The sequence below is a fragment of the Centrocercus urophasianus genome, unplaced genomic scaffold (genome assembly GCF_019232065.1).
Source record: "Centrocercus urophasianus isolate 14NV4802_14NV808 unplaced genomic scaffold, USGS_Curo_1.0 seq_13, whole genome shotgun sequence".
Taxonomy (NCBI): Eukaryota; Metazoa; Chordata; class Aves; order Galliformes; family Phasianidae; genus Centrocercus; species Centrocercus urophasianus.
This window is the reverse complement of record NW_024884475.1, coordinates 29,317,506-29,336,937: the sequence shown is the minus strand read 5'-3', so window position 1 is coordinate 29,336,937 and position 19,432 is coordinate 29,317,506. Positions and strand designations below refer to the sequence as shown.

The window sequence follows — 19,432 nt, the reverse complement described above, 5'->3', positions numbered from 1 at the left end:
AGCTGCCATGAGTTCATGCAGCAAAGCCCTCCGTGTACAAAGAATAACAACACACTGTTGCTTCTGCTCTGAAGGAAATGCTTCCTCACAAGCTCACAGTTATACCCCACTAACAGATTTCTTCTGAAGTTGGGGGTGGGGTGATTAAATCAATCACTTTTGAAGCTTCACATTGTCATGCTTGCACAGTGTAATCCCTGAAAAGGCTAAGAAGAGACTAATGATTGCTTAAAATTCATCCAGGTATTTGTAATTACTCACACAACTTGCACATCTGATGATAAAAGTAATAAAAATCGTATGTTTACATGCTTTTCTGCTTTACGTCAAAATAAAACAAAGCACATCATCAGGCAAATCACTGAACATGCATACTGAGGCACAAATGTCCTGTTCATTTTTAACATGCTTTTTCTCCACTGAAGCAACTGACAAGGTAACTTAGGGATATGCACATAAGACATTCAAACTGGGGAAACAAATGCAGTTACATAGCAAGAGAGAAAATTTTTGGTAAAGGCCAGCATAACATCCAACAACTGTCACAAACGTTAAGATGTTACTAAGTGCCAGGGCTATCTGAAGCCCCAGCCTGCTTGCCCACAAACTTGGCTGTGCCCTACGGCAGCAAAGCAGACAACAGGTCCTGCTTGGCTCCAAGGGACAGCAATATCACAGGCAGCTGGCACTGCCTTAATCTTAATTACATCTATGTCATAAAACTCAACACAGTTTCTAAAAAACCACAAGAACTCAAGAAGGGAAATAATGCTGGTGATTTAAGCCTGCCATTGGATTGTTTCCCAAAACTCTCTGAAGGTGAGCCCATCCTTTTGTCTTCTATCTCTGGGGTGTATAACAAACAGTAGAGTTCCCTCTTCATTAGAGCTTTCTCTAACCTCCAAAATTCCTTCTAGCCCTTGCCTATCCAAAGCCAATATAAGGAATTACTACACAAAACTTCCACCAACACTACTGCCAGTCAAGTTCTTCACATGGTTCTCTTGCTTTTATTTACATGAAAGAATATTTACTGAGAGGTTTGAGGAATGTTTCCTCTCTTTCCTTTGCATTATATTCCAGTCCCAATCAACCAGATAAACAATGGCATGAAAGACAAGACACCTACTGCCAGAAGAGTTAAGTGAAATATGGCACACAAAATTTATGGCCATGAGGACATGATCTTTTTGTTTTGTTCTGTAATAAGGGAAAGGCTTCAGCATCTTTTTTGATGTTGTGCTACACAGATTAAAAAAAAAAACAAAAACAGCTTTTAGTGAGGGAAATAACTTTTTTTCCTATCCTGTAAGGGCTACAGAACTTGTCAAAATCAGGAGCAAAGAAAGAAAGAAGAGGGCGAAACTGATATGGAAGCAGAAAGACCCATTGAAAACCAAGTGCTACAATACAGTTTGCATTTGGCTAGAGCTCTCATGCACAGCTCCTTACCTTGCTGATGTTTACAAGCAGCACAATACTGCCTTCACCAGGTTGCAGCTTCACACTGTATGTTTGCTGTGTTTGCAGTTTGGGAATGTTCACAGTTGCAAGACCTGCAATTGGCTTGGAGCCGACTACATTAAAGATGGACTCAATTTCGAGACTCCACTGCTGAGCTCTACTCACTTAGTAAAGGGGAAGAAGAAATGGGAATACAGGAACTGAGTGTATGTATCTATTAGTTAACATGATCTCTCATCATACAAACAATTTAAATAGCTCGGATTAAATTTAACAATTTTCAGGTAGTGTTTGAGCCAGACCTACAAGGTTAATCTTACTTAGTGCATTTGATATTAGATTAGATTTTCTGACTTAGAATGGAACTATGTAATGTGATTTATATTTTATAATGCTTTTCATTCCAAAGCTATCCAGGGCTTTTTCAGAGTTTTGTACAGAAGTCAGAGAATATTACACCAACCACTTTATCATTAGGAAAATGTTTCTTTGTTCTACCTACTCCCTCAGACATTATATTTGCTTTTAGTCAGCACTCATACGAACATGGTACTCTTTAGGAAAGATCGTAATCACAAGGAAGTACAATCACTTTTGTCTATGAAACAAAACCAGTATTAACAGAAACTGACCCAATTTACCCCAGAGTCACTAACCAAAATGAATGGAGTTATGCTGGGAATGAATAGGGCCCACTGTGTCTAGACTTGATGGGCTCTATCATTATATCCTTCTGCTCTTAAAGTTTGGTGGAGAAAGTAAGTCAACAACTTGCCCAAGACCTCTCCCCACCGCTACCTGAGCAAGCCATCTCCTTTACAAAACGACTTATCAAACAAAGCAAGCCAGGGTCAAGGTTACTCAAGTCTAATGTTTTAATTTCTCACTTATCCCAGCAATTATATTATCTATGTACAGGCACATCCTGGCTACTGCTATATTCATATATAACAGATGAATGTCTATAAAGCAGAAAACAAGGAAAACTAAAACTGAGACACACTTTGTATCCATAAGCTGCTCATCACATATTTCACATATTCACACATTCTAGCTCTCCTTCCAGGGAAAAAGAGCTTCCTCCAAAACCAAACAACTACATTTGGCCTTGCTGTGACTTTTACTGCATTTTTTAGAACTACAAGCAGTGAATGGGTTTGCAAGTTTGTATTGCATCCAGCGTTACCCAAGGAAGATGAATTTTCAGAAATGTTGGAGGGTTTAAAAGATAAACCCATGCAAACTACCAGAAAGGTTGGTAGTTACAGAGCATCTTCCCTTCCATCCAAGAGAATAAAGAAATTCCAGCCTACCCATTTACTGCTGAAATGCGGAATCTAGGCACAGAAATCAAGAACAGTGAATCTTTTACAGACTCAGTGGTCAAAAGGCAGTGACACCAGATCTGTTGAGCAATGTAAGCACATAGCCAGTTTAAATTCAAGTTGTTTATTTATTCTTTATTTTTCAAATGTTATTACGTATGGATACTCATATGCTGTGGCTCTGGTATCAAAATACTCTCCGTGGAATGAAAGAGGTTTGCTCTCTAAGCTACTCAGATAGTAACACTGCCTACCAGAAGGTGGAGTTGTGGGAATGTGGGAGGGACCAGAAAAGATTATTACTGTAATTAAGTTCTAGAGAGCACAGAGCCAGTGCTGGGGCTTTCCATGGAAATTCCAGTCACGCTAATTCTAACTAAGATCTGCAGCTATTTCAGAAAGCTTTAAAAACATTCAGGGAGTGACGTCTTCCTCTTTTATTCCTACACAAAAACTCTGTTCCCAAGGGCTGAAATTCAACCCAGTGCAGAGAACTCACGTGCTAGCCTTTACTCCACTGAAGACTGGGCTCAACAGGCAGTGAAAATGTGCAGGTGGTTTCCAATGGGCTACATTACCTTTTGCAGAAAGTTCTGACAGAAAATTAACTACTTTGCTCAGCTGCAATAATCTTCAAGACAAAGGAGAGGAAAATCAAAAAACACATCCAGGGAAGAAACCGGTTGGGTAAGTTAGATAGCAAGAATGCAGAAGGTTGTCCTCTCAAATTGCAGCCTTAACAAATTACCACAGTATAAGAACACTGCTCTTCTGCCTCAAGCTTCATATTGTGCCCTGAAAATTCAGTGCTCCTGAAATTCTGCTTGCTCTGCATTTGCGTTCCCAACACTGAATTAAATTTCCATAGTAGCTTTGTCTTTGTTTCAAATGGAGGTGCAACAGAAGTGAGACTCATTCATTGGGAGTAAAAATACATGCCAACAAAATAATTTTTCTGAAACAGGTGAACTGGGACTAACCTCAGTTACACTATATAGTATTTCTTAAGTTATTCTGTGATCTTCAGGCATAAAAAGATTCTAAATTCTAACATTTTAATCAGTACTGTTTGTACTAAGTGCTGGTTCAAGACCTAAAAGTGTGTGCTGTGGTAAGCACAACAAAGTGACAATAAAGCCACAGAACCTTTTTCTAAATGAACAGTTAATCTGGCTTAACAATAAAGTGGTTTGTTTTCCAGAGGTGAAAAAATAATAAAAGGTAGTAACGTGACTTACCAAAGAAAGGAGTTAAAGAAAAGTAAATCAAATGATAATGGTTATAGGCCTCAATCCTCACATCTTTCCAGATTCCTTGAGTGGGAAAAGAAGGGCCCCAGTCCCAACTAAATGAACACTGCTCCTGGAATACAAAATAATTACACTATAATTGTCTATTTTTCACACAGAAACTGATGCTGAAGCAGAAATGAGAAGTATTTGTTATCTAGAAATGAAATATTATCATGTAGTGAAAGAATTTTTCCAATTTTCTTCAATTTAGAATAGCCTACAGTATCTTTCCTTTTACTCAGAACTCTGTTGCTACTACCTGTATTATATAAAAATACAACTTTGTATTAAATTTCCACATATGTTAAAGTTTAGTATTAGTAAAAGAGTAAAACACTTCTCCCAACAACTAAAAATAAAATGAAATGTTAAGATGGAAAAAAATGAAGCCAGAAAGTTACTTTCAGTTCTGCTCTGAATTGTCTTAGTTTTAAGGTCAATATTTAATTTCATAACTAAAAGACAAAGTAAGCAGAAAGCAAATCATTACCAAGAGAAGCTCTGGAAGAGAATGATTAAACATCATGGGCATATCTAAACTATTTTAACCTCTGTTTTTCACGGTAACACCATAAATTAGTACAAGGAAAGAGGTGTGCATGTCTGGTTATTTGTGCAGTTCAGTTCTGTTCACTGTTGTTTTCCCCTTTTTTGTAGTTCCTTCATACAAAAACAAAGGGAACAAAAACACGGTTGAGGAATATCCTAGTTTTGATTCTAAGAGAATAACCATCTGAATTATAAAATGCTTGCTGGGCACAGAAGTGCTTTCCATTTAGCTGTTTTTCAAATGCAGTGAGATCTCTACTTAACAAACCCCTTGAAGACATCTATTCAGCTGTCCTCCAAGCTTCGCAAGCCCCAGCCCTCAAAGCAAATACAATAGATCTCCTTAAAGTCTTGTAGAGTGACCTATAGTTCTAAATTTAGAGACTAATAACTTGCAGCCGAGGCATACTAATTTTGGCAAACCACATCGCACAAGTCTGGCCTATCCCCTGCACTGCTGGAGTCAGTCTGCCTGCCTATCAGGTTGCAAAACAGCCTTCCAGGAAGCGAGCACTGCACCCATTTCAAGTGTGAAAACAGGGACAGTGCATTCTTAGAAAACAAATCAGATTGAAAGCAATTTTCCCTTTACACAACATAAGCAAATGAATCACTGATGGACGGTCAGGTTTCACTAATAATACAGCAGAGAATATCAGAAATAATGTGGTAAGAACAATATACTCATATCACTAAAAACTGTTTACTAGAGAAAGAGTTGCGTTTCACCACAGATTGGTGTTAAGATTTAGATACATTTACTGCACTTAATGCTGAACCTCGAGCATGCACTCAGTTCTCCATTACTACAAGATGATAAGCAGCCAGCTTCATTTAGCTACGTTCTAGTGTGTTTGTTCCCTTTTAAATGGGACACAGTTACTGCTTTTACCACATACTCGAAACTAAAAATGTTTCAAATGTTTCTGGAAATGTCTGTAGCAGTTTCCAAGAACAGTCAAGCTCCTCCTTTGAGAAAACGAATGAAAGTACTTTTGTGCAAATTTTGAAGTATAGTTCAGTAAAGTACAAAATAATTCCTGGCCATTTTTGTTCTATAAATAAGATTACAGCTGCTCAAGTGCCTTCTTCCTTTCAAGCTCCTCCCTGAACTGATTTCTAAGAAACATAGTGGAGATAGCATCAACTTTCTGAAATGCAATAAAAATAAAAGTAGCAACAAGTAGTGATACAGACAGCATCTTAATACTGATGTATGTATGCACAACATGAAATTCAACTTTCCATTAATAAATATAAAGCAAATTATACCCATGTTTAGATTAACAGGATTCTCCTTGCTTTTTGAGAGGCTTCTGCAAGACCTTGTTAAAAAAGTTTAAAACTCCTTAAAAAAGAAAGGCATTTAAGAGGAGACAAATATGCAATAAATAAATAAAAGCAATTCCAAAGTAATGCCTTCTATTTTATTACACTGGCCCATGATGGCAGAGGGGGATGTTGGTGGTACGGCAGTAGTGGTTGAACCTTTCCATTGTTACTGTTACATTTTGCTGCTGTGTGACAGATGGCAGCTGAGGGGCAGACTGACAACGCAGCACTTGACATAGAAGTGCATACAAAGCAAAAATGTGCAACTCAATTCCTGCATGCTGAAAAAAATCGCACCCATTGACATTCATCGACATTTGCTGAACATTTATGGAGACCAAACAGTGGATGTGAGCATAGTGAGGCAATGGGTGATGCCTTTCAGCAGTGATGATGGTGAAGTGAAAGACAAGCTACGATCCAGACGGTCAGACAGATTCTTATGAGCATGGCATGCAGACTTTTGTTCATCACTGGCAAAAATGCATAGCTTATGGTGGTTGAAAAAGAGTATTTGTAGCTGAGAGTTTGCTCTATTAGATGGTGTTTCTATGCTCTTTGCATGTGTTGTGCTTTTCACGAAAATAAATAGGTAGCATTATTTTTTGAGTGACCTACAGAAGTTCACCTGGCCACCCTCTCTCCCTGGCTTCTGCAAAGCTGTCACAAATAAATGAGATGCTATACAAATTATAGAGAACAGCAATGAAGTCAGAGTTTCTGACTTTTATTCTTTGTATATTATTGTTGGTTTCACTGAATACCTACCTAAAATTCACAAGGTAATAAGATGCAAATAGGTCCTCTATTAGATAACACTTTTCAGGACAGAACTGCCCAGTATAAATTGTAAGAACATGAGCAAATAGCAAACACTCATAAAGCTGCTTGGCTGAAATGTTTACAGCCTTGGCTATATAAACTGGTATTTGTAACAGGGAATAGTGTCAGTATATCTTGCTAAATCCACCCAGTGGATTGAAATGTAATGATTACACATTTTTCAGTGCTACTCTGCTCTCTTAGCAGCCAGTCTCCTTGCTGACTCCTCCATAAAAAAAAATAAAAAGCCTTTTAAAAACTCTTACCAAGTAAGTGTGCTTAGCCTGGCCTTCATACACCTCCTGTATTACCTGCATGCTTGGTTACAGGCTTCTTAGGGATGCAGCAGAAAGAAATTACAATGAAAAATACATCCTATTAATAAAATGACATTGAAGGTTTCGGAATGCATCTGTAAGGATAGCAAATAGCACATTTCTCTCCTCATGCCTGAAGCCAAAGACAGAGAGTTCTTTACCTACCTTTCTGATGAAATTAGCATGGCACTCGCCTTTCTGCACAGGTGGAGGGCACGCTGGGGGGACGCTGTATGCTTTGTGACATCTGCTCTGCTCTGCAGCATATGAAATGGCTGATATGAAATGGACTTGAATAAAATTGACCTCCTTGATCATGCTGGTAATATCAAAGCTCTAGGTTAAGAGAACAAAGCAAAATCATTACAGCACTGACATTATTTATGAGACTTATAATCACTGTCACATTGGGGTTTTAATACCATATGGATATTATTCAAAAGCATTTGATCTACAGCTTCAGCAGGCTCTCGGTTTTGAAGAAAAGAAAGGTTATTCCTTATTGAAAAAACAAAATGCACAGTAGAATTCTAGATACAAAAACCTGTCTGGACAAACTGCTTTGCCCATGCTGAGTCCTCGCTGCAGGCTTCAGCAGTATGATTGCACACTGAACTGCTTGAAGAATGAGGACGGCTAGAGAATTTTTCCCCTCCTGCCTCTCTCAGAACTCATCTGCATTTTTTTAGAAAGGCACTTTGTTCCAAATCAGAGGGCTGCTCTATACACTAACTCACACTGTGCTGCCAACTTCTCTATCACAAGCCGCTGAGCTGACTTTTGCATGAATGCCGCAAACTTGTATTTTACACCACATCCCCTCCCATCCATAACACTTACAGACACTCATCCCACATTAGCACCTCACAAAGAATTTGGGGGCTTCTTCATTGGCTCACAAAGGCCTCTTCAGTGTGGCTGGATAGAGGGGTAAACATTCAGTTTCAGAATTGTTCTGTGCTTTTAATAACTAACACTCATTTCTTCTAAATAGTGTTCATTGTAACAAACCAAATCTTAGTTATTTCTTCCATTTGTGAACAGCCCAGCCAGCACCACTCACTTCACTTTTATAGCATACAGCACTACCCACACAGAGCCTTCATAGAGACCTTCCTGAAGACAGTTATCATGTGCAAAAATGTGAACAAAGCAGAAACGCAGGTCAGAGCCATCCTAGACTCAATCTGATACAGTTAACTCTGGTTATACACCGAAGGCCATTTCATGAACTGTAACAATCTGATACAGAATGAAGTCCCAGAAATAAGAGCAAACTAATATCACATTCCAGTACTACACAGCCTGCTACTAGCAGTCCTTTAAATACTCTCCAAATATTGCATGATTTCTTCAGAGCCATATGAAAACTCTCATTTCACAGATGGCAACACTAAGTCACAGAGAAGCTGAGTGATTTGTCCCAGGTCACAAAGACTCAGGTGGCAGAATCTAGCTCTCATGTCTCAGTTCAGTACCCGCAATAAAACCTGCCAGAATGGTAAATGCAGAGATATGAAGATACCAGTTTTCCATTTTAACTAAATGACTCCACTAACAATTTTCTTTGTTTTTGATTCCCTCAAGAGAAAGGCAAGGATCAAATGAGGATCTATTTATGCTACTACTCGGGAACCGTTTTACACTTTAAAGCTATAAAATTAGTTTGGATGCTTTTGCCACTCTCCAGATCATTCTATGATGATCTTCATGCCCCTGTGGGCTGAGCTGGAAGATGTAGCAATGTCATCAAAAGCCCAATACTAAATATCAAAACTCTGTATAATGGAAAGTAATGGAAACCCTTATAAAAGTTTTGTACCATGTGTATTTTTAATTTCAGTATTCAAAAGTGATCCATTCTAATAGCAACTAGTAAGCAGATTTACAGCTAATAAAAAAGACTTAAGCTTAAATTTTCTTAGAGCTGTGACAGAATCCAAGAAGCAAGATTTGCATTATTAGCTAAACCGACCCTCTTGTGTGGGTCCACTTGTTTTGAGCAAGACATAGTTACATCTAGATCTGATCATGCTGCTACTGAAAAGGCAAGCACGCTTCTCTTCCCAGCAGTTATCTGATTATATGTGCAGTCCTCAGGTCAACACTTCATGGCTCTGAGCACCTATTTGCATGCATACTTAAAGCACTGAAGGTTTTCAGCATAGAATGGCTTTAAATGAGAAATGAGGCACTTCCAGAACTAAATGCATTACTTACGTATCTGTTGAACATGTTGTTTGTTCTCCCAAGAGTGACATTGTTGAGCAGGATGTGTGCTACTGTATCTACTCCCTCAAAAACCAGGTTCACTTTCTGCCACTTTCTACAGAAATCAACATACACTTAAAACACTGTTAGAATACCTACAGTTAACAATGGTCAGAAAACAGATAATGTAAACATGTATGCCTCAGTTATTATTAGCAACAGCTATATCAATCACATCCAAAAATGTTTGACTTAGTGAGGCTACATTATATCTCTAAATAATCAGATGAAGATGACAGCTGAAGTGGCTCAGAAGTCTGCAACACCGCAAGTTCACATACCCATGAAATACCAGATTGGCTAGCTTCCAATCAGCTGAAGTATTATTCTTCCACAGTCGGCAGCACCTAAGTAATTTTTAACAATGAAGATAAAAATGGGAAAAAGCAACCTCTGCAGTGTCCTTTGGCAACAGCTGTGCAGCTGTACACATTGCATAATTTGTCTCATTAGATACAAAAGTATTAACCAGATTTTGAGCCGATGGATTAACCAGAAATTCTGCATGAAGGATGTCACAAAACTATTTTAGACACATCCTTATTGCATACCTGACATCAAAAGGAGTTTTGAATGTCTTGCTGTAAGTCCAGTTATCCAGTGAGATCCACCTGTACATCACATCATTAAATCTATTGTATGGATCCTAAAAACAGATCAACAAAAAGAAAAGTACAAGATTTACTTAGTTACAGTGTTCCTACATGAAATGTGTGATAATATCATTAGAAGAGCACTTCTCAGGCAGTCTGCAAATGTGAAATCCACCTATTTTAGTTCTAATATTCTTACTTACCCTTGAAATAATAATTAAAAGCAAAGCTTTGGTAACATTTGGCTGTAACTATATAGGTCAAATCCTATTTGTTACAATCATTTATACTGAAAATAGAGAGTGCAGAATTTGTCTTCATTTAAGAAATGCCAGGGATGAAATTAAAAAAAAAAAAAATCAAGTCAGCTTGTGACTTAATAAGGGGAACAGAAAGATAATTATCCCTATAATGATATAAAAAAGCAAGACTAACAGAACTTCAAGGAAGCAAAGAAACAGCACCTTAGGCATCTACAGATAGCCGTGAACAAACCTCTACAGTTTAAAATAATAGCAAATACTACAGCTGTTTTGTGTCAACAAGCACTCTGAAGCCTAAATAAAATTGTTTTCTTGGGAAGAAAGGAAGAAAAGAAAAAAAAAAAAGAGAGAGAGAGAAAGAGAGAAAGAAAAACAACAGAAACAGTGGAGTTGGGTTTGATGTCTCAAATTAAATGGCTACTTTTCTGAGAATAATGCCGCATATATACCACGGGTGTTCTTTACCCTTCAGTCACACTACTCAGTAGGAACAAAGGCACAGCTGGCGTAAGCTACGTGCTTGCCCTCTTTGGCTTCATGCTGTGTTATTACCTCCTCGTGGGTCACAGCGTTCCTCACCTAGGCTGAAGGAATCAATTACGCAGAGCTGACAACCCACACCTCGCACCTCATACAGAGCAGCAGAAAGGCACTGTGTTACATCCATGTCAGGCTGCTCACAGTGTAGGTATCTCCGTCGCTGACTGACAGCTCGGCTCAATCCTGCTCTGCAGCCACACAGCCCAATTGCTTTTCCAAAACAACCACCAATCTCTTCCGGACTCCATGATTCTAACCCAGCCAGAAAGGAAGAGCCTTCCAGATTTTAATCCCTCTGATAAATGTTGCTGTATATCTCACGTTCATTTTGAAACTAATAGGGTCGTGCTCTGTAATGTAGACACAAACCTATTTAAATAACAGAGCAAAACTTAGGGGTTTAAGTGACTCTCCTCAGCAGCATAATCTTTCCTCAAGTCCCACAGCAATATAAACATCACCCCTTGAGCCCATACAGAGGAAAAGTAGTAGCCTTGCCTCACTGCTGCATTCCATCAACCAAATTTCTTACCACAAAGGGAATAAGAGTCACAAAGGAAAGGTATTGTCACCTTCACAACACTTTGACCTTAGTTCTGGTGATACTCTGTATTCTCCAAAAGCTACGTCATCATGAGCTTAGCAGAACAAATAAGAATTTTAAAATATCCATACCATCATTTTGATACATAAAATGTTTAGCAAGTACATCTCAGGTTTTAATATTGGCTGCATATTACAGTGCAAAGTTCAGACTAATAAAAGAAACTCTGGTAAGGTTACTACATTCAGAGAACCAAAGGCAACCTGCAAATGTAACAGACTATAAAAATGAATGCTGTGTCCTTAAAAATACTTATTTTTAACATTTGTCTTGCTTTAACATTATATATATTTCATCTTAGGCTAAATTTTGGAAAATGCAGGTGTTAAATTTCAATCACTGACATTTGTATATGTGAAATATTTAACAAAAGACATGAGAGGCAAGTTGGAAAGGCACTACCAACAGCAGAACATAAAGCCAAACGCTGGTCAGTGGCCAAGCAACATCAGTGTCTCACTTGAAGACCAAGACCTTGCATTAAAAAAAAAGAAAAGAAAAGAAAAGAAAAAAAGCTAGAAAAGCACAGATGTTAGAGATATTAGAAAAGAAATGCCTGGAAGAACTGACATCTGGAGAACAAATCCATCTAGCAGATGAGAGAAATGTAGGAATGTTTCATCAGTGACAGAAAAGACATCATCCGATGGGCTCCTACAGAAGTGTACAAACAGCACTGCTTGTTCAAACCCACTCTGAGTTCTACAGGTCCTTTTCTGGAGGGAGATTGATTCTGTATCAGTCTGAAGTCTTCGGACTTCATGTGTTGACTGCCATAATGCATGTCATACAAGGTGCTAATGAACACTCTAACTCCTACCATTTTCCTTCAGGCCTGTGATATCCAGCCCCCAAATGGGAAGGTCATAGATCTGTATACCTTCACCTACAACTTACTGATACTGCTGCTTTACAACTGGAAAAACAGCATATCATACAGAAAAGCCACTTAATGCTAACACTAGTTAGTCATTTTAAAGCAAGACAAATATTGCTTGTAGGTTCAGCCATGTGGTGATGTTCAAGTGGTGCTTTCCAGGCAATTCTAAAGCTTCAGAGAAAATGCATGACCACAACAAAGTCCTGTAAGAAAGGAAAATGACTTCTCCAATAACTCATGAGATTACTGATGGTTTCATTACTAAATGCAGCTGCTTTCAAGTGCTGGAAGATGTATCTACAGAACTCAAACAGTTGGGATTCTACAGAACTCAAACAGCTGAAATCCCACATTAAATCAGCTCACATCAAAATTGAAGGTTCCTTTTAGAAAACTGGATTTAAAAAAAAAAAAAAAGAAGACAAATGTAAGAATCACTGGGAAAACCTGAAGAATGCTACAAAACAGACTGCACATGAATGTAATATACTTCACATTCATTCATTAGCTCAACACGTTTCTGGAAGCAAGCCATAATGGGGTGGAAACAACTACAGCTATTTTTAGTGCCATTATAACATGACTGCCTTTCATTTTCCTGTTCCCTGCAATTCTGGGGAAAAATCTGAACTACTCATACTCCCCACCTGATTGCTCTCTGCTCCAAGTTTCAGTGCTGTATGCAAGAAGCAAACAGCCTGCCAGGATGAAGCCCTGCTAAAGAGCATTAAATGGAAGCCGTCTCCAATTTAGGTAGCGGGACATTGAAGGGATCAGCAGTACAAAACTGCCAAGCGTTTTGTGTCAGCTCCTCCTTGCAATGATTTTAAGAGGATAGTTAAAGGCTACACTCATAGGAGCTAAGCACCTCTCTTGTTCAGCAGGAGACGGATGAGACATGACCACGCCTTAAGTGAGGCTCAGAGCCCAGGCAAGCACTGCCAGGCATGTAGTGGCCCCCACAGACCCAGTTCCAGCGCACCGTGCAGCCAGAGATCGAGGGGAGCACAGCAGAATACTGAAAGCCACATCCATCAGCTGCATTCAGGCAGATCAGCTTGTAAGAAAGGGAAATGTAATAAAGAGAACAAAAAACAGATTCTTCTCCTTTTGTCTGCTTTTGTTATTACCTAATTTGAAACCAACTTGCATGCTCCCCTGCTGACATTTTAGAATGTACATCATTAAGAAAATCCAGCTGACGATTACCAAAATGAAACCTTCAAGAAATGCTTCACTATTTACAGCTTAATGTTTTGCTGTTGCCAACTTCAAACTCAAACTGTTACAACATTAACCTCTATCCATGCACTCTTCCATACCACAAGCTACAGAGATTGCAGCACGCCTAGTTCCACTTATTTAGTTTGAAGTGAAGCAGAACCTAGCAGCAGTGATGAATGGATCAGATTCTTGGAACATGGGTTTTGGAAGCTCACCCAGAAGTGATCCATTTTTAATACTCGCTCCAACAAAGCAGTTGACAGAATGTCATCTTATGGTCAAGATGTTTTACAGCTGAACACTGAGCCAAATACTGTGGCAGAATACATCTGGAAGACTAATATTAGGATAACTGACAAGATGCTAATACTCACTGCTTAATATTCTCTAAACGCTCTGCTGTATTTAAAAGGCTGCTATAACTTTTATCTACTCTAACTTCATAAGTGTCCAAAAGAGAACAGCTACTGAAATGTGACTGCCCTTTAATACTCATCCTAGGCTTCACCAAGGCCTTTGGATGCTTTCACATATGTTTATACAAGTCAACAGAACACAAATGTTTCAGCAGAAAATGATCTATTTATATTAACAAGCTACTTCATTGATGACTGCCATTTAATCTGCTAGAACCATATGATAACCAACACAATCGTTATCTGACTTGCACTGAAAAATCTGAGCTATGAAAAAGTGCCAGTAAACACAGAACAAGTTTCTTCATACAAATGCACAACAAACTACAAAAATATGCACTGCTTTACAGAACTATCACTTGAGATACGTAAGCCGCTCATATATTTTAATACCCAAACAGAACCAAGACTGCTGTAACCCAGTGTCAAGTGATGCCTTCATTGTACAACAGGGCAGAACCCACAGTGATATCCAGCCCTGTGTTAGCATCGCTGTTACAGCCCCCTGCAGCAGCTCTTTACAAGTCAAAGCAATGACTAATAAAACAAAATACCCTTTCTGTATGAATGGAAATGGCTTGCAGATGAGAAAATCCAGCTACAATAGCCATATTCACCACAAGTGAAATTTTACTGGTGTCCATGTCAGCAGAAACGGCATCATGCAATACTGGGCCAGTACATGCTAGATAACTGCTGTTTCTGGTGCAAAGATATAACACAGTTTAGCTCCTTAGAGATTGTGTTTACCAGAATGTTGCCTGAAAAAAAAACACAAGGCTGACAGTGTAGTTAAAAACATCTTCAGATGAGATGGCTTCTACAAATCTTTTTCCAGAGATACAGGGATAGGAACAGATTTGCTGAAGTTTGTAAATTGTCTGCACTTACATTCCAGCTTTGCAGTGACTTTATTCAAGAGACTTGTTACCCTTGTTTATGTGCATTCGTCCCATGTTTTTTAAATTTTACACATAAACTGTAATAATGGCTACTGATTTGTAATGAAATTTAATTAAAAACCAAACTGCCAAACAAATATCCTTATGCCACCTCCTTTCCTTAGAGCTTTCATTGCAGTTAATTCAGCACTTGAACCATGCTGCTTGAATACAGGAAAAGCAATACTTTAGTAGGAAACATGGAAGCATCTTCCCCACGAGCATTTTTCCAAGATGTATATTTGTTGCATTCAAGAAGATGGGCTCATCCAATGTATATTTGGGAAGTCAAAGAGTAGCAACATCTCTAGAAGGAATTCTAAGAGGATCCAGTAGCAAGCCCTCAGTGTCAGAGATTTCTTTCTATTCTAATGTATAGCCTGCATGGCAGATTAAAGTAAAGCTAAGTGCATGAAGACAGCTAGAGCATGCCTGGGAAAAACACTTTGTTCATCAACCTAAATTTAAAATGAACTGCACAGTGACAAATAAGTTACTTGCAGCCTATTCTTGAAATCCAAGCCTCATCTGTAGGCTGAATTCAGTAGTTTATTCTTGCTGCCCCTCTTTCCCTCATTTTGAGGTACTCGCTAAGTTATGTTGCTGGAACAGACCCTCTCAAGACTCAATTCAGATTTCCAGGGTGAGTGCTAACCCATGAAAAATTAACATGGATAAAGAGGCAAAGGACATGGTGCTTTTTGCCATTTGCAAATCGCACTGGAAAACAGCAAAAAGGTTTCACTGGGTCTCTGAACGTATGGGTCTTGCTATGCAGAACAACTCACCAGCTCTGCTCTGTTTGCTAGTACAGCTTTTCAGGCCAACCTTCACTTTGATTACAAGTAGACAGCTTTGGGATTTCTGGCCTGTAGGATGAATTTAAGTCCTTCACTCCACAGCAAAGAGCAAAAGGAAGAAGACACATATCACTAAAGCTTTTGTATTTAGGCAATTACAATAAAACTCCTAATTCTAAATCTGATACAACCCCAAACCAGTCTGATTTCCAGAGATAATAATCACTGATGAAACGCAGGCTCTAAAATTCAGGCTGTACATATACTCCTCTATAAATACAAATTTAAGGGTATGATTTTAGGCAACTGCATTTAAAATGTTTGGCCATAAATATTTTCACCACAGCAAAGAAACCTCAGGACAAGCAGCTGAGCTGCACTTTGCAAAATGAAGGCAGGAGTTGCCATAAAGAATGACCTCACCGACTCCTCCAAGCAGAGCAGATTTGTTGCTCTTCAGAGCACTGCATCTACTGAGGCAGGGAATGACTACATTTCACACCACTAGTGGCAGCTTCTGAAATCTGCTAATGTTGCTCTCATGTTGCTCTCTGTTGTGTCATTTAAACAAAATGCAATTTTTAAAAAATTAGTTATTAGGTGGAATTATTTGTGCAAATGCTTCCTGTAAATCCATTCCTTTGCCATGCTAGATAGTTTTGGATTTGAATTGATCTTAAGTTGCCTGCACATGTCAGTAAGGAAAAACAACAGAACACCTCCTGAAGTACCAAAACTGCAGCCATGCAAACACACTGGTGAGCAAAGTGGTCCCCTCCTCTCCTGGGCAGAATGTGCTCACTCTACTTGCCAGAGCTTCCAGCCACAGCGGGTTCCCAGCCAGGCGTATCAGCACGTGCCCAAGCAAGTTCGTACTTGCATATGCATAAACATGTTGTGAGTGGCAACAAGCAACAGTCACTGATTTAATTAACCCACTGCCCAGCCACCCATTAGCAAGACATGTCCTGCAGCTGACTGGGCCAGCAGGCTGACTAAGCTCATATCTGTGTGCAGGCTCAGGATTCTGCACAGGCACATGAAAGTTCGTGATCACAGACTCGTTTCCAAATGCTATACTGCTGCGTAAAATGGCCAACATTACGAGTCAGCTTACAGCAATGCAGCTAAATAGCAAACACATTTTCTAACTTTGTTAGAGTACTTAATGAGTGAGTAGTTAAACGCCAGTCTTTCATTACAGCAGTAACTTGTGAGTTCGACTCAGTGCGTTGGTCACAGTTTCTCCTGAACGATTACTCATACTTATCAACGCAGTGCCTCACAGTACAGCCAAACAGCTGAGACATTCAGCTTATCATAGGAACTTTGCATGGGAGAAACCAGCACAGCCCTCATTACTGATCCTCCACGCATACCCCACTGCCCGCTGCAGTTCTTTAAAACTCGCTTTGAAAAAACATTTTAACACCTTAATTATTCAAGTTTCAAATGTCTTGTCACTTAGCACACAAGATGTTGTAACACCACAGCATAGTGGCTCACATTATTCCATCTTAGTGTGTTTTCTTTTTCAATGTTGACTATGGAACTAGAGGATCTTTAAGGTCCCTTCCAAACAAAGCCATTCTATGATTCTGCTTGCTTTATCTGGCAATGATTTTTGTTGCAATCAATTATTAGTATTGGGATCCCCAACATACACCAACACAAAACTGTGCTAAAATTATCCTGCTCAAAGTAGAGTCACTTTTTCTTTATACCTAATTTTAGTCGGAGCAGAGCAGGGTAGTAGTAAAAACCATAATTATTAAAGAATAGAAAATGCAAAGTGCAGGCATCTAGAACTGAATTTTCAAATTATCACTGTACAAGAAATGCAACACTGGGCCCATAATAAACATCACATTCAAGTATATCTGATGTACTCAGATAACAGGATAGTATTCCACATTTTCTAGTACAGCCGAATATTTCTCAGTTTTACATATTTTGTTAACCTCATAATGTCCTATCTCTTCAGTTTCACTCACATTCTATGTATTACCTTTTAAAAAAGCATCGTAAGGATGACCCAGCCTTGCTCACTGCCACGCTCCTTCTGCTGAGTCACAAGCAACCTGTGCTGTAATCAGCATAAACTTTGCCACCAATCTACAACTGCAGTTTTGATCATTTGTCCCAGGAAACGGTCACCATGTTTTTGTAAATCTAAGAACTGAAAGGGGCAGTAACAGGCAGATAAAGCAAAGCTTTGAGAAGGAACCAGCTGTTTCAATGAGATCAACTTTGTCGTGGTTCAGAATGTACTTTCCTTAGGAAGCACGGGAGTGTGCAATCTCAGCTGTTTTGATGTACTCTGCGTGTGTTAAAAGAGGTGTTTAAAGGAGTGAAACGTCTGAAATCCCTGAACTTCTCATATCAACAAGCCCAATTTCAGCAGGGCAGGCTGAGGATTCCTCCCTTTCCAGGTAACACAGCCAGTAACGATGACTTACACCCTGCGACGCTGATGTACCTCTCCGGTGTCTGCAGCTTGGTTTGGTGTCAAACGTAGAGAATCTCATGCACGTAAAGCACGAGTTTCCTTATGCTCACCCTTGGTCCCGTTTCAAACTGCTCTGTGGTGGTGACCCACCTGACACGCTGTGTGCTGCAGGCACCAAGGCTTTTGCCACTAGAGGAGCACTGCTGTATAAGCATGATCTGCAGCGCCAGATGCAGCTCCGAGGGGGGATGGTGCGTTTGGGGTGGGTGCCGGGATCCACCACGGCAGGCACCGAGGAGTCTCCTCAGACGCCGCCGCACCCTGCCGACCTCTGCCCGCCGCACGCGGCCGTACCTGGATGAGGCCTCGGCGGTGCAGGGCGGTATGCACGCAACCCGGCACCTCCCCTCGGAGCGACAGTGAGCCGTTCCCGTTGCCCAGCCGCCAGCTACCCCGCAGGCTGTGAACCTCGGGGCCGCCCGCGCCCGCCCCCCCCGCAGCCATCAGCAGCAGCAGCGGCGACAACAGCATGGCGGCGCGGTCCATGGCCGCCGCGGGAGGCCGGAGCACGACAGAAGGTGCCGCCCGCCTCACGGCTTCAGAAGCGCTGAGGCGGCGCTTCAGACCGTCACCGGCCGTTGGCAGTGGGGGCGGGACGGCCGCGCGCCTCCTCTCCCCGACCGTTAACGGCTGCTCGGGGCCGCCCGGCGGGGGGCGTTGGGGGGGGGCAAAGATGGCGGGAGGCAGCGCGGCGGATGCGGGGCAGCTCGGCCGCGTTTCGCGGTGACTTTCGTACGACTTTTCTCTCTCTTTTGGCTATAAAATGAACGAACGTCACCGTCCTAAAAGGGTACTCTGCTTCCTCATAAAGCTCAGCTTAGCACAGCTGCTGCAAGTTTTGATTGTAAAAGCTGCCTATGGAGCAGAAGTGAGAATTCCAAAGAAGCATCTAGAATATCCTCTCTAAAACCTTACACAGGCTTCCTGCAGGACCCCACGAGCTGAGACCCTTCATTCACGGCTCAAAAACAGGAATTAAAGGATGAGAAGAAGGAACAGAAAGCACACAGTGCCCTTGTTGCTTTCAGGGGACCAGCCCTGCTGCAGGGGGCCTGGATCAGTTCTGCTGTCTGATTATTGCACTGTCACACTTCTCCTGTGCCACCTCCCCCCCCCCCAGGTCCCCCTTCAGCATGTATAAAATAGACTCTGGTGGCTCTTACACTCCAATCACCACCCCTGGTGGTACCTGCTGGTGGTTGTGTTGTGCTCATTTTCCTTCGGGTCTGCTCACCTGCAAGCAGACTGTTGTGCTTTTCCTCAGGTGCAAATAATCTTATTCTCACAAAG

General features: G+C 40.5%; 1 protein-coding gene across 12 annotated transcripts in view; it reads right to left on the bottom strand.

Annotated features, from left to right (window-relative positions):
• Positions 1-18,628, bottom strand: part of MANBA (mannosidase beta) — a 65,458-nt gene extending 46,830 nt beyond the window's left edge. For 8 of the 12 annotated variants that reach the window (XM_042811769.1, XM_042811768.1, XM_042811772.1 and 5 more), the window contains exons 1-6: positions 18,437-18,628; positions 9,924-10,018; positions 9,322-9,427; positions 7,267-7,437; positions 4,028-4,151; positions 1,453-1,628 (exon numbers count right to left, since the gene is read on the bottom strand). In XM_042811769.1, coding sequence (XP_042667703.1) covers positions 1,453-1,628; positions 4,028-4,151; positions 7,267-7,437; positions 9,322-9,427; positions 9,924-10,018; positions 18,437-18,628 — 864 coding nt within the window. The other 4 variants (XM_042811776.1, XM_042811779.1, XM_042811777.1 and 1 more) reach the window with 3 other exon arrangements.
• Positions 18,629-19,432: the final 804 nt, after the last annotated feature.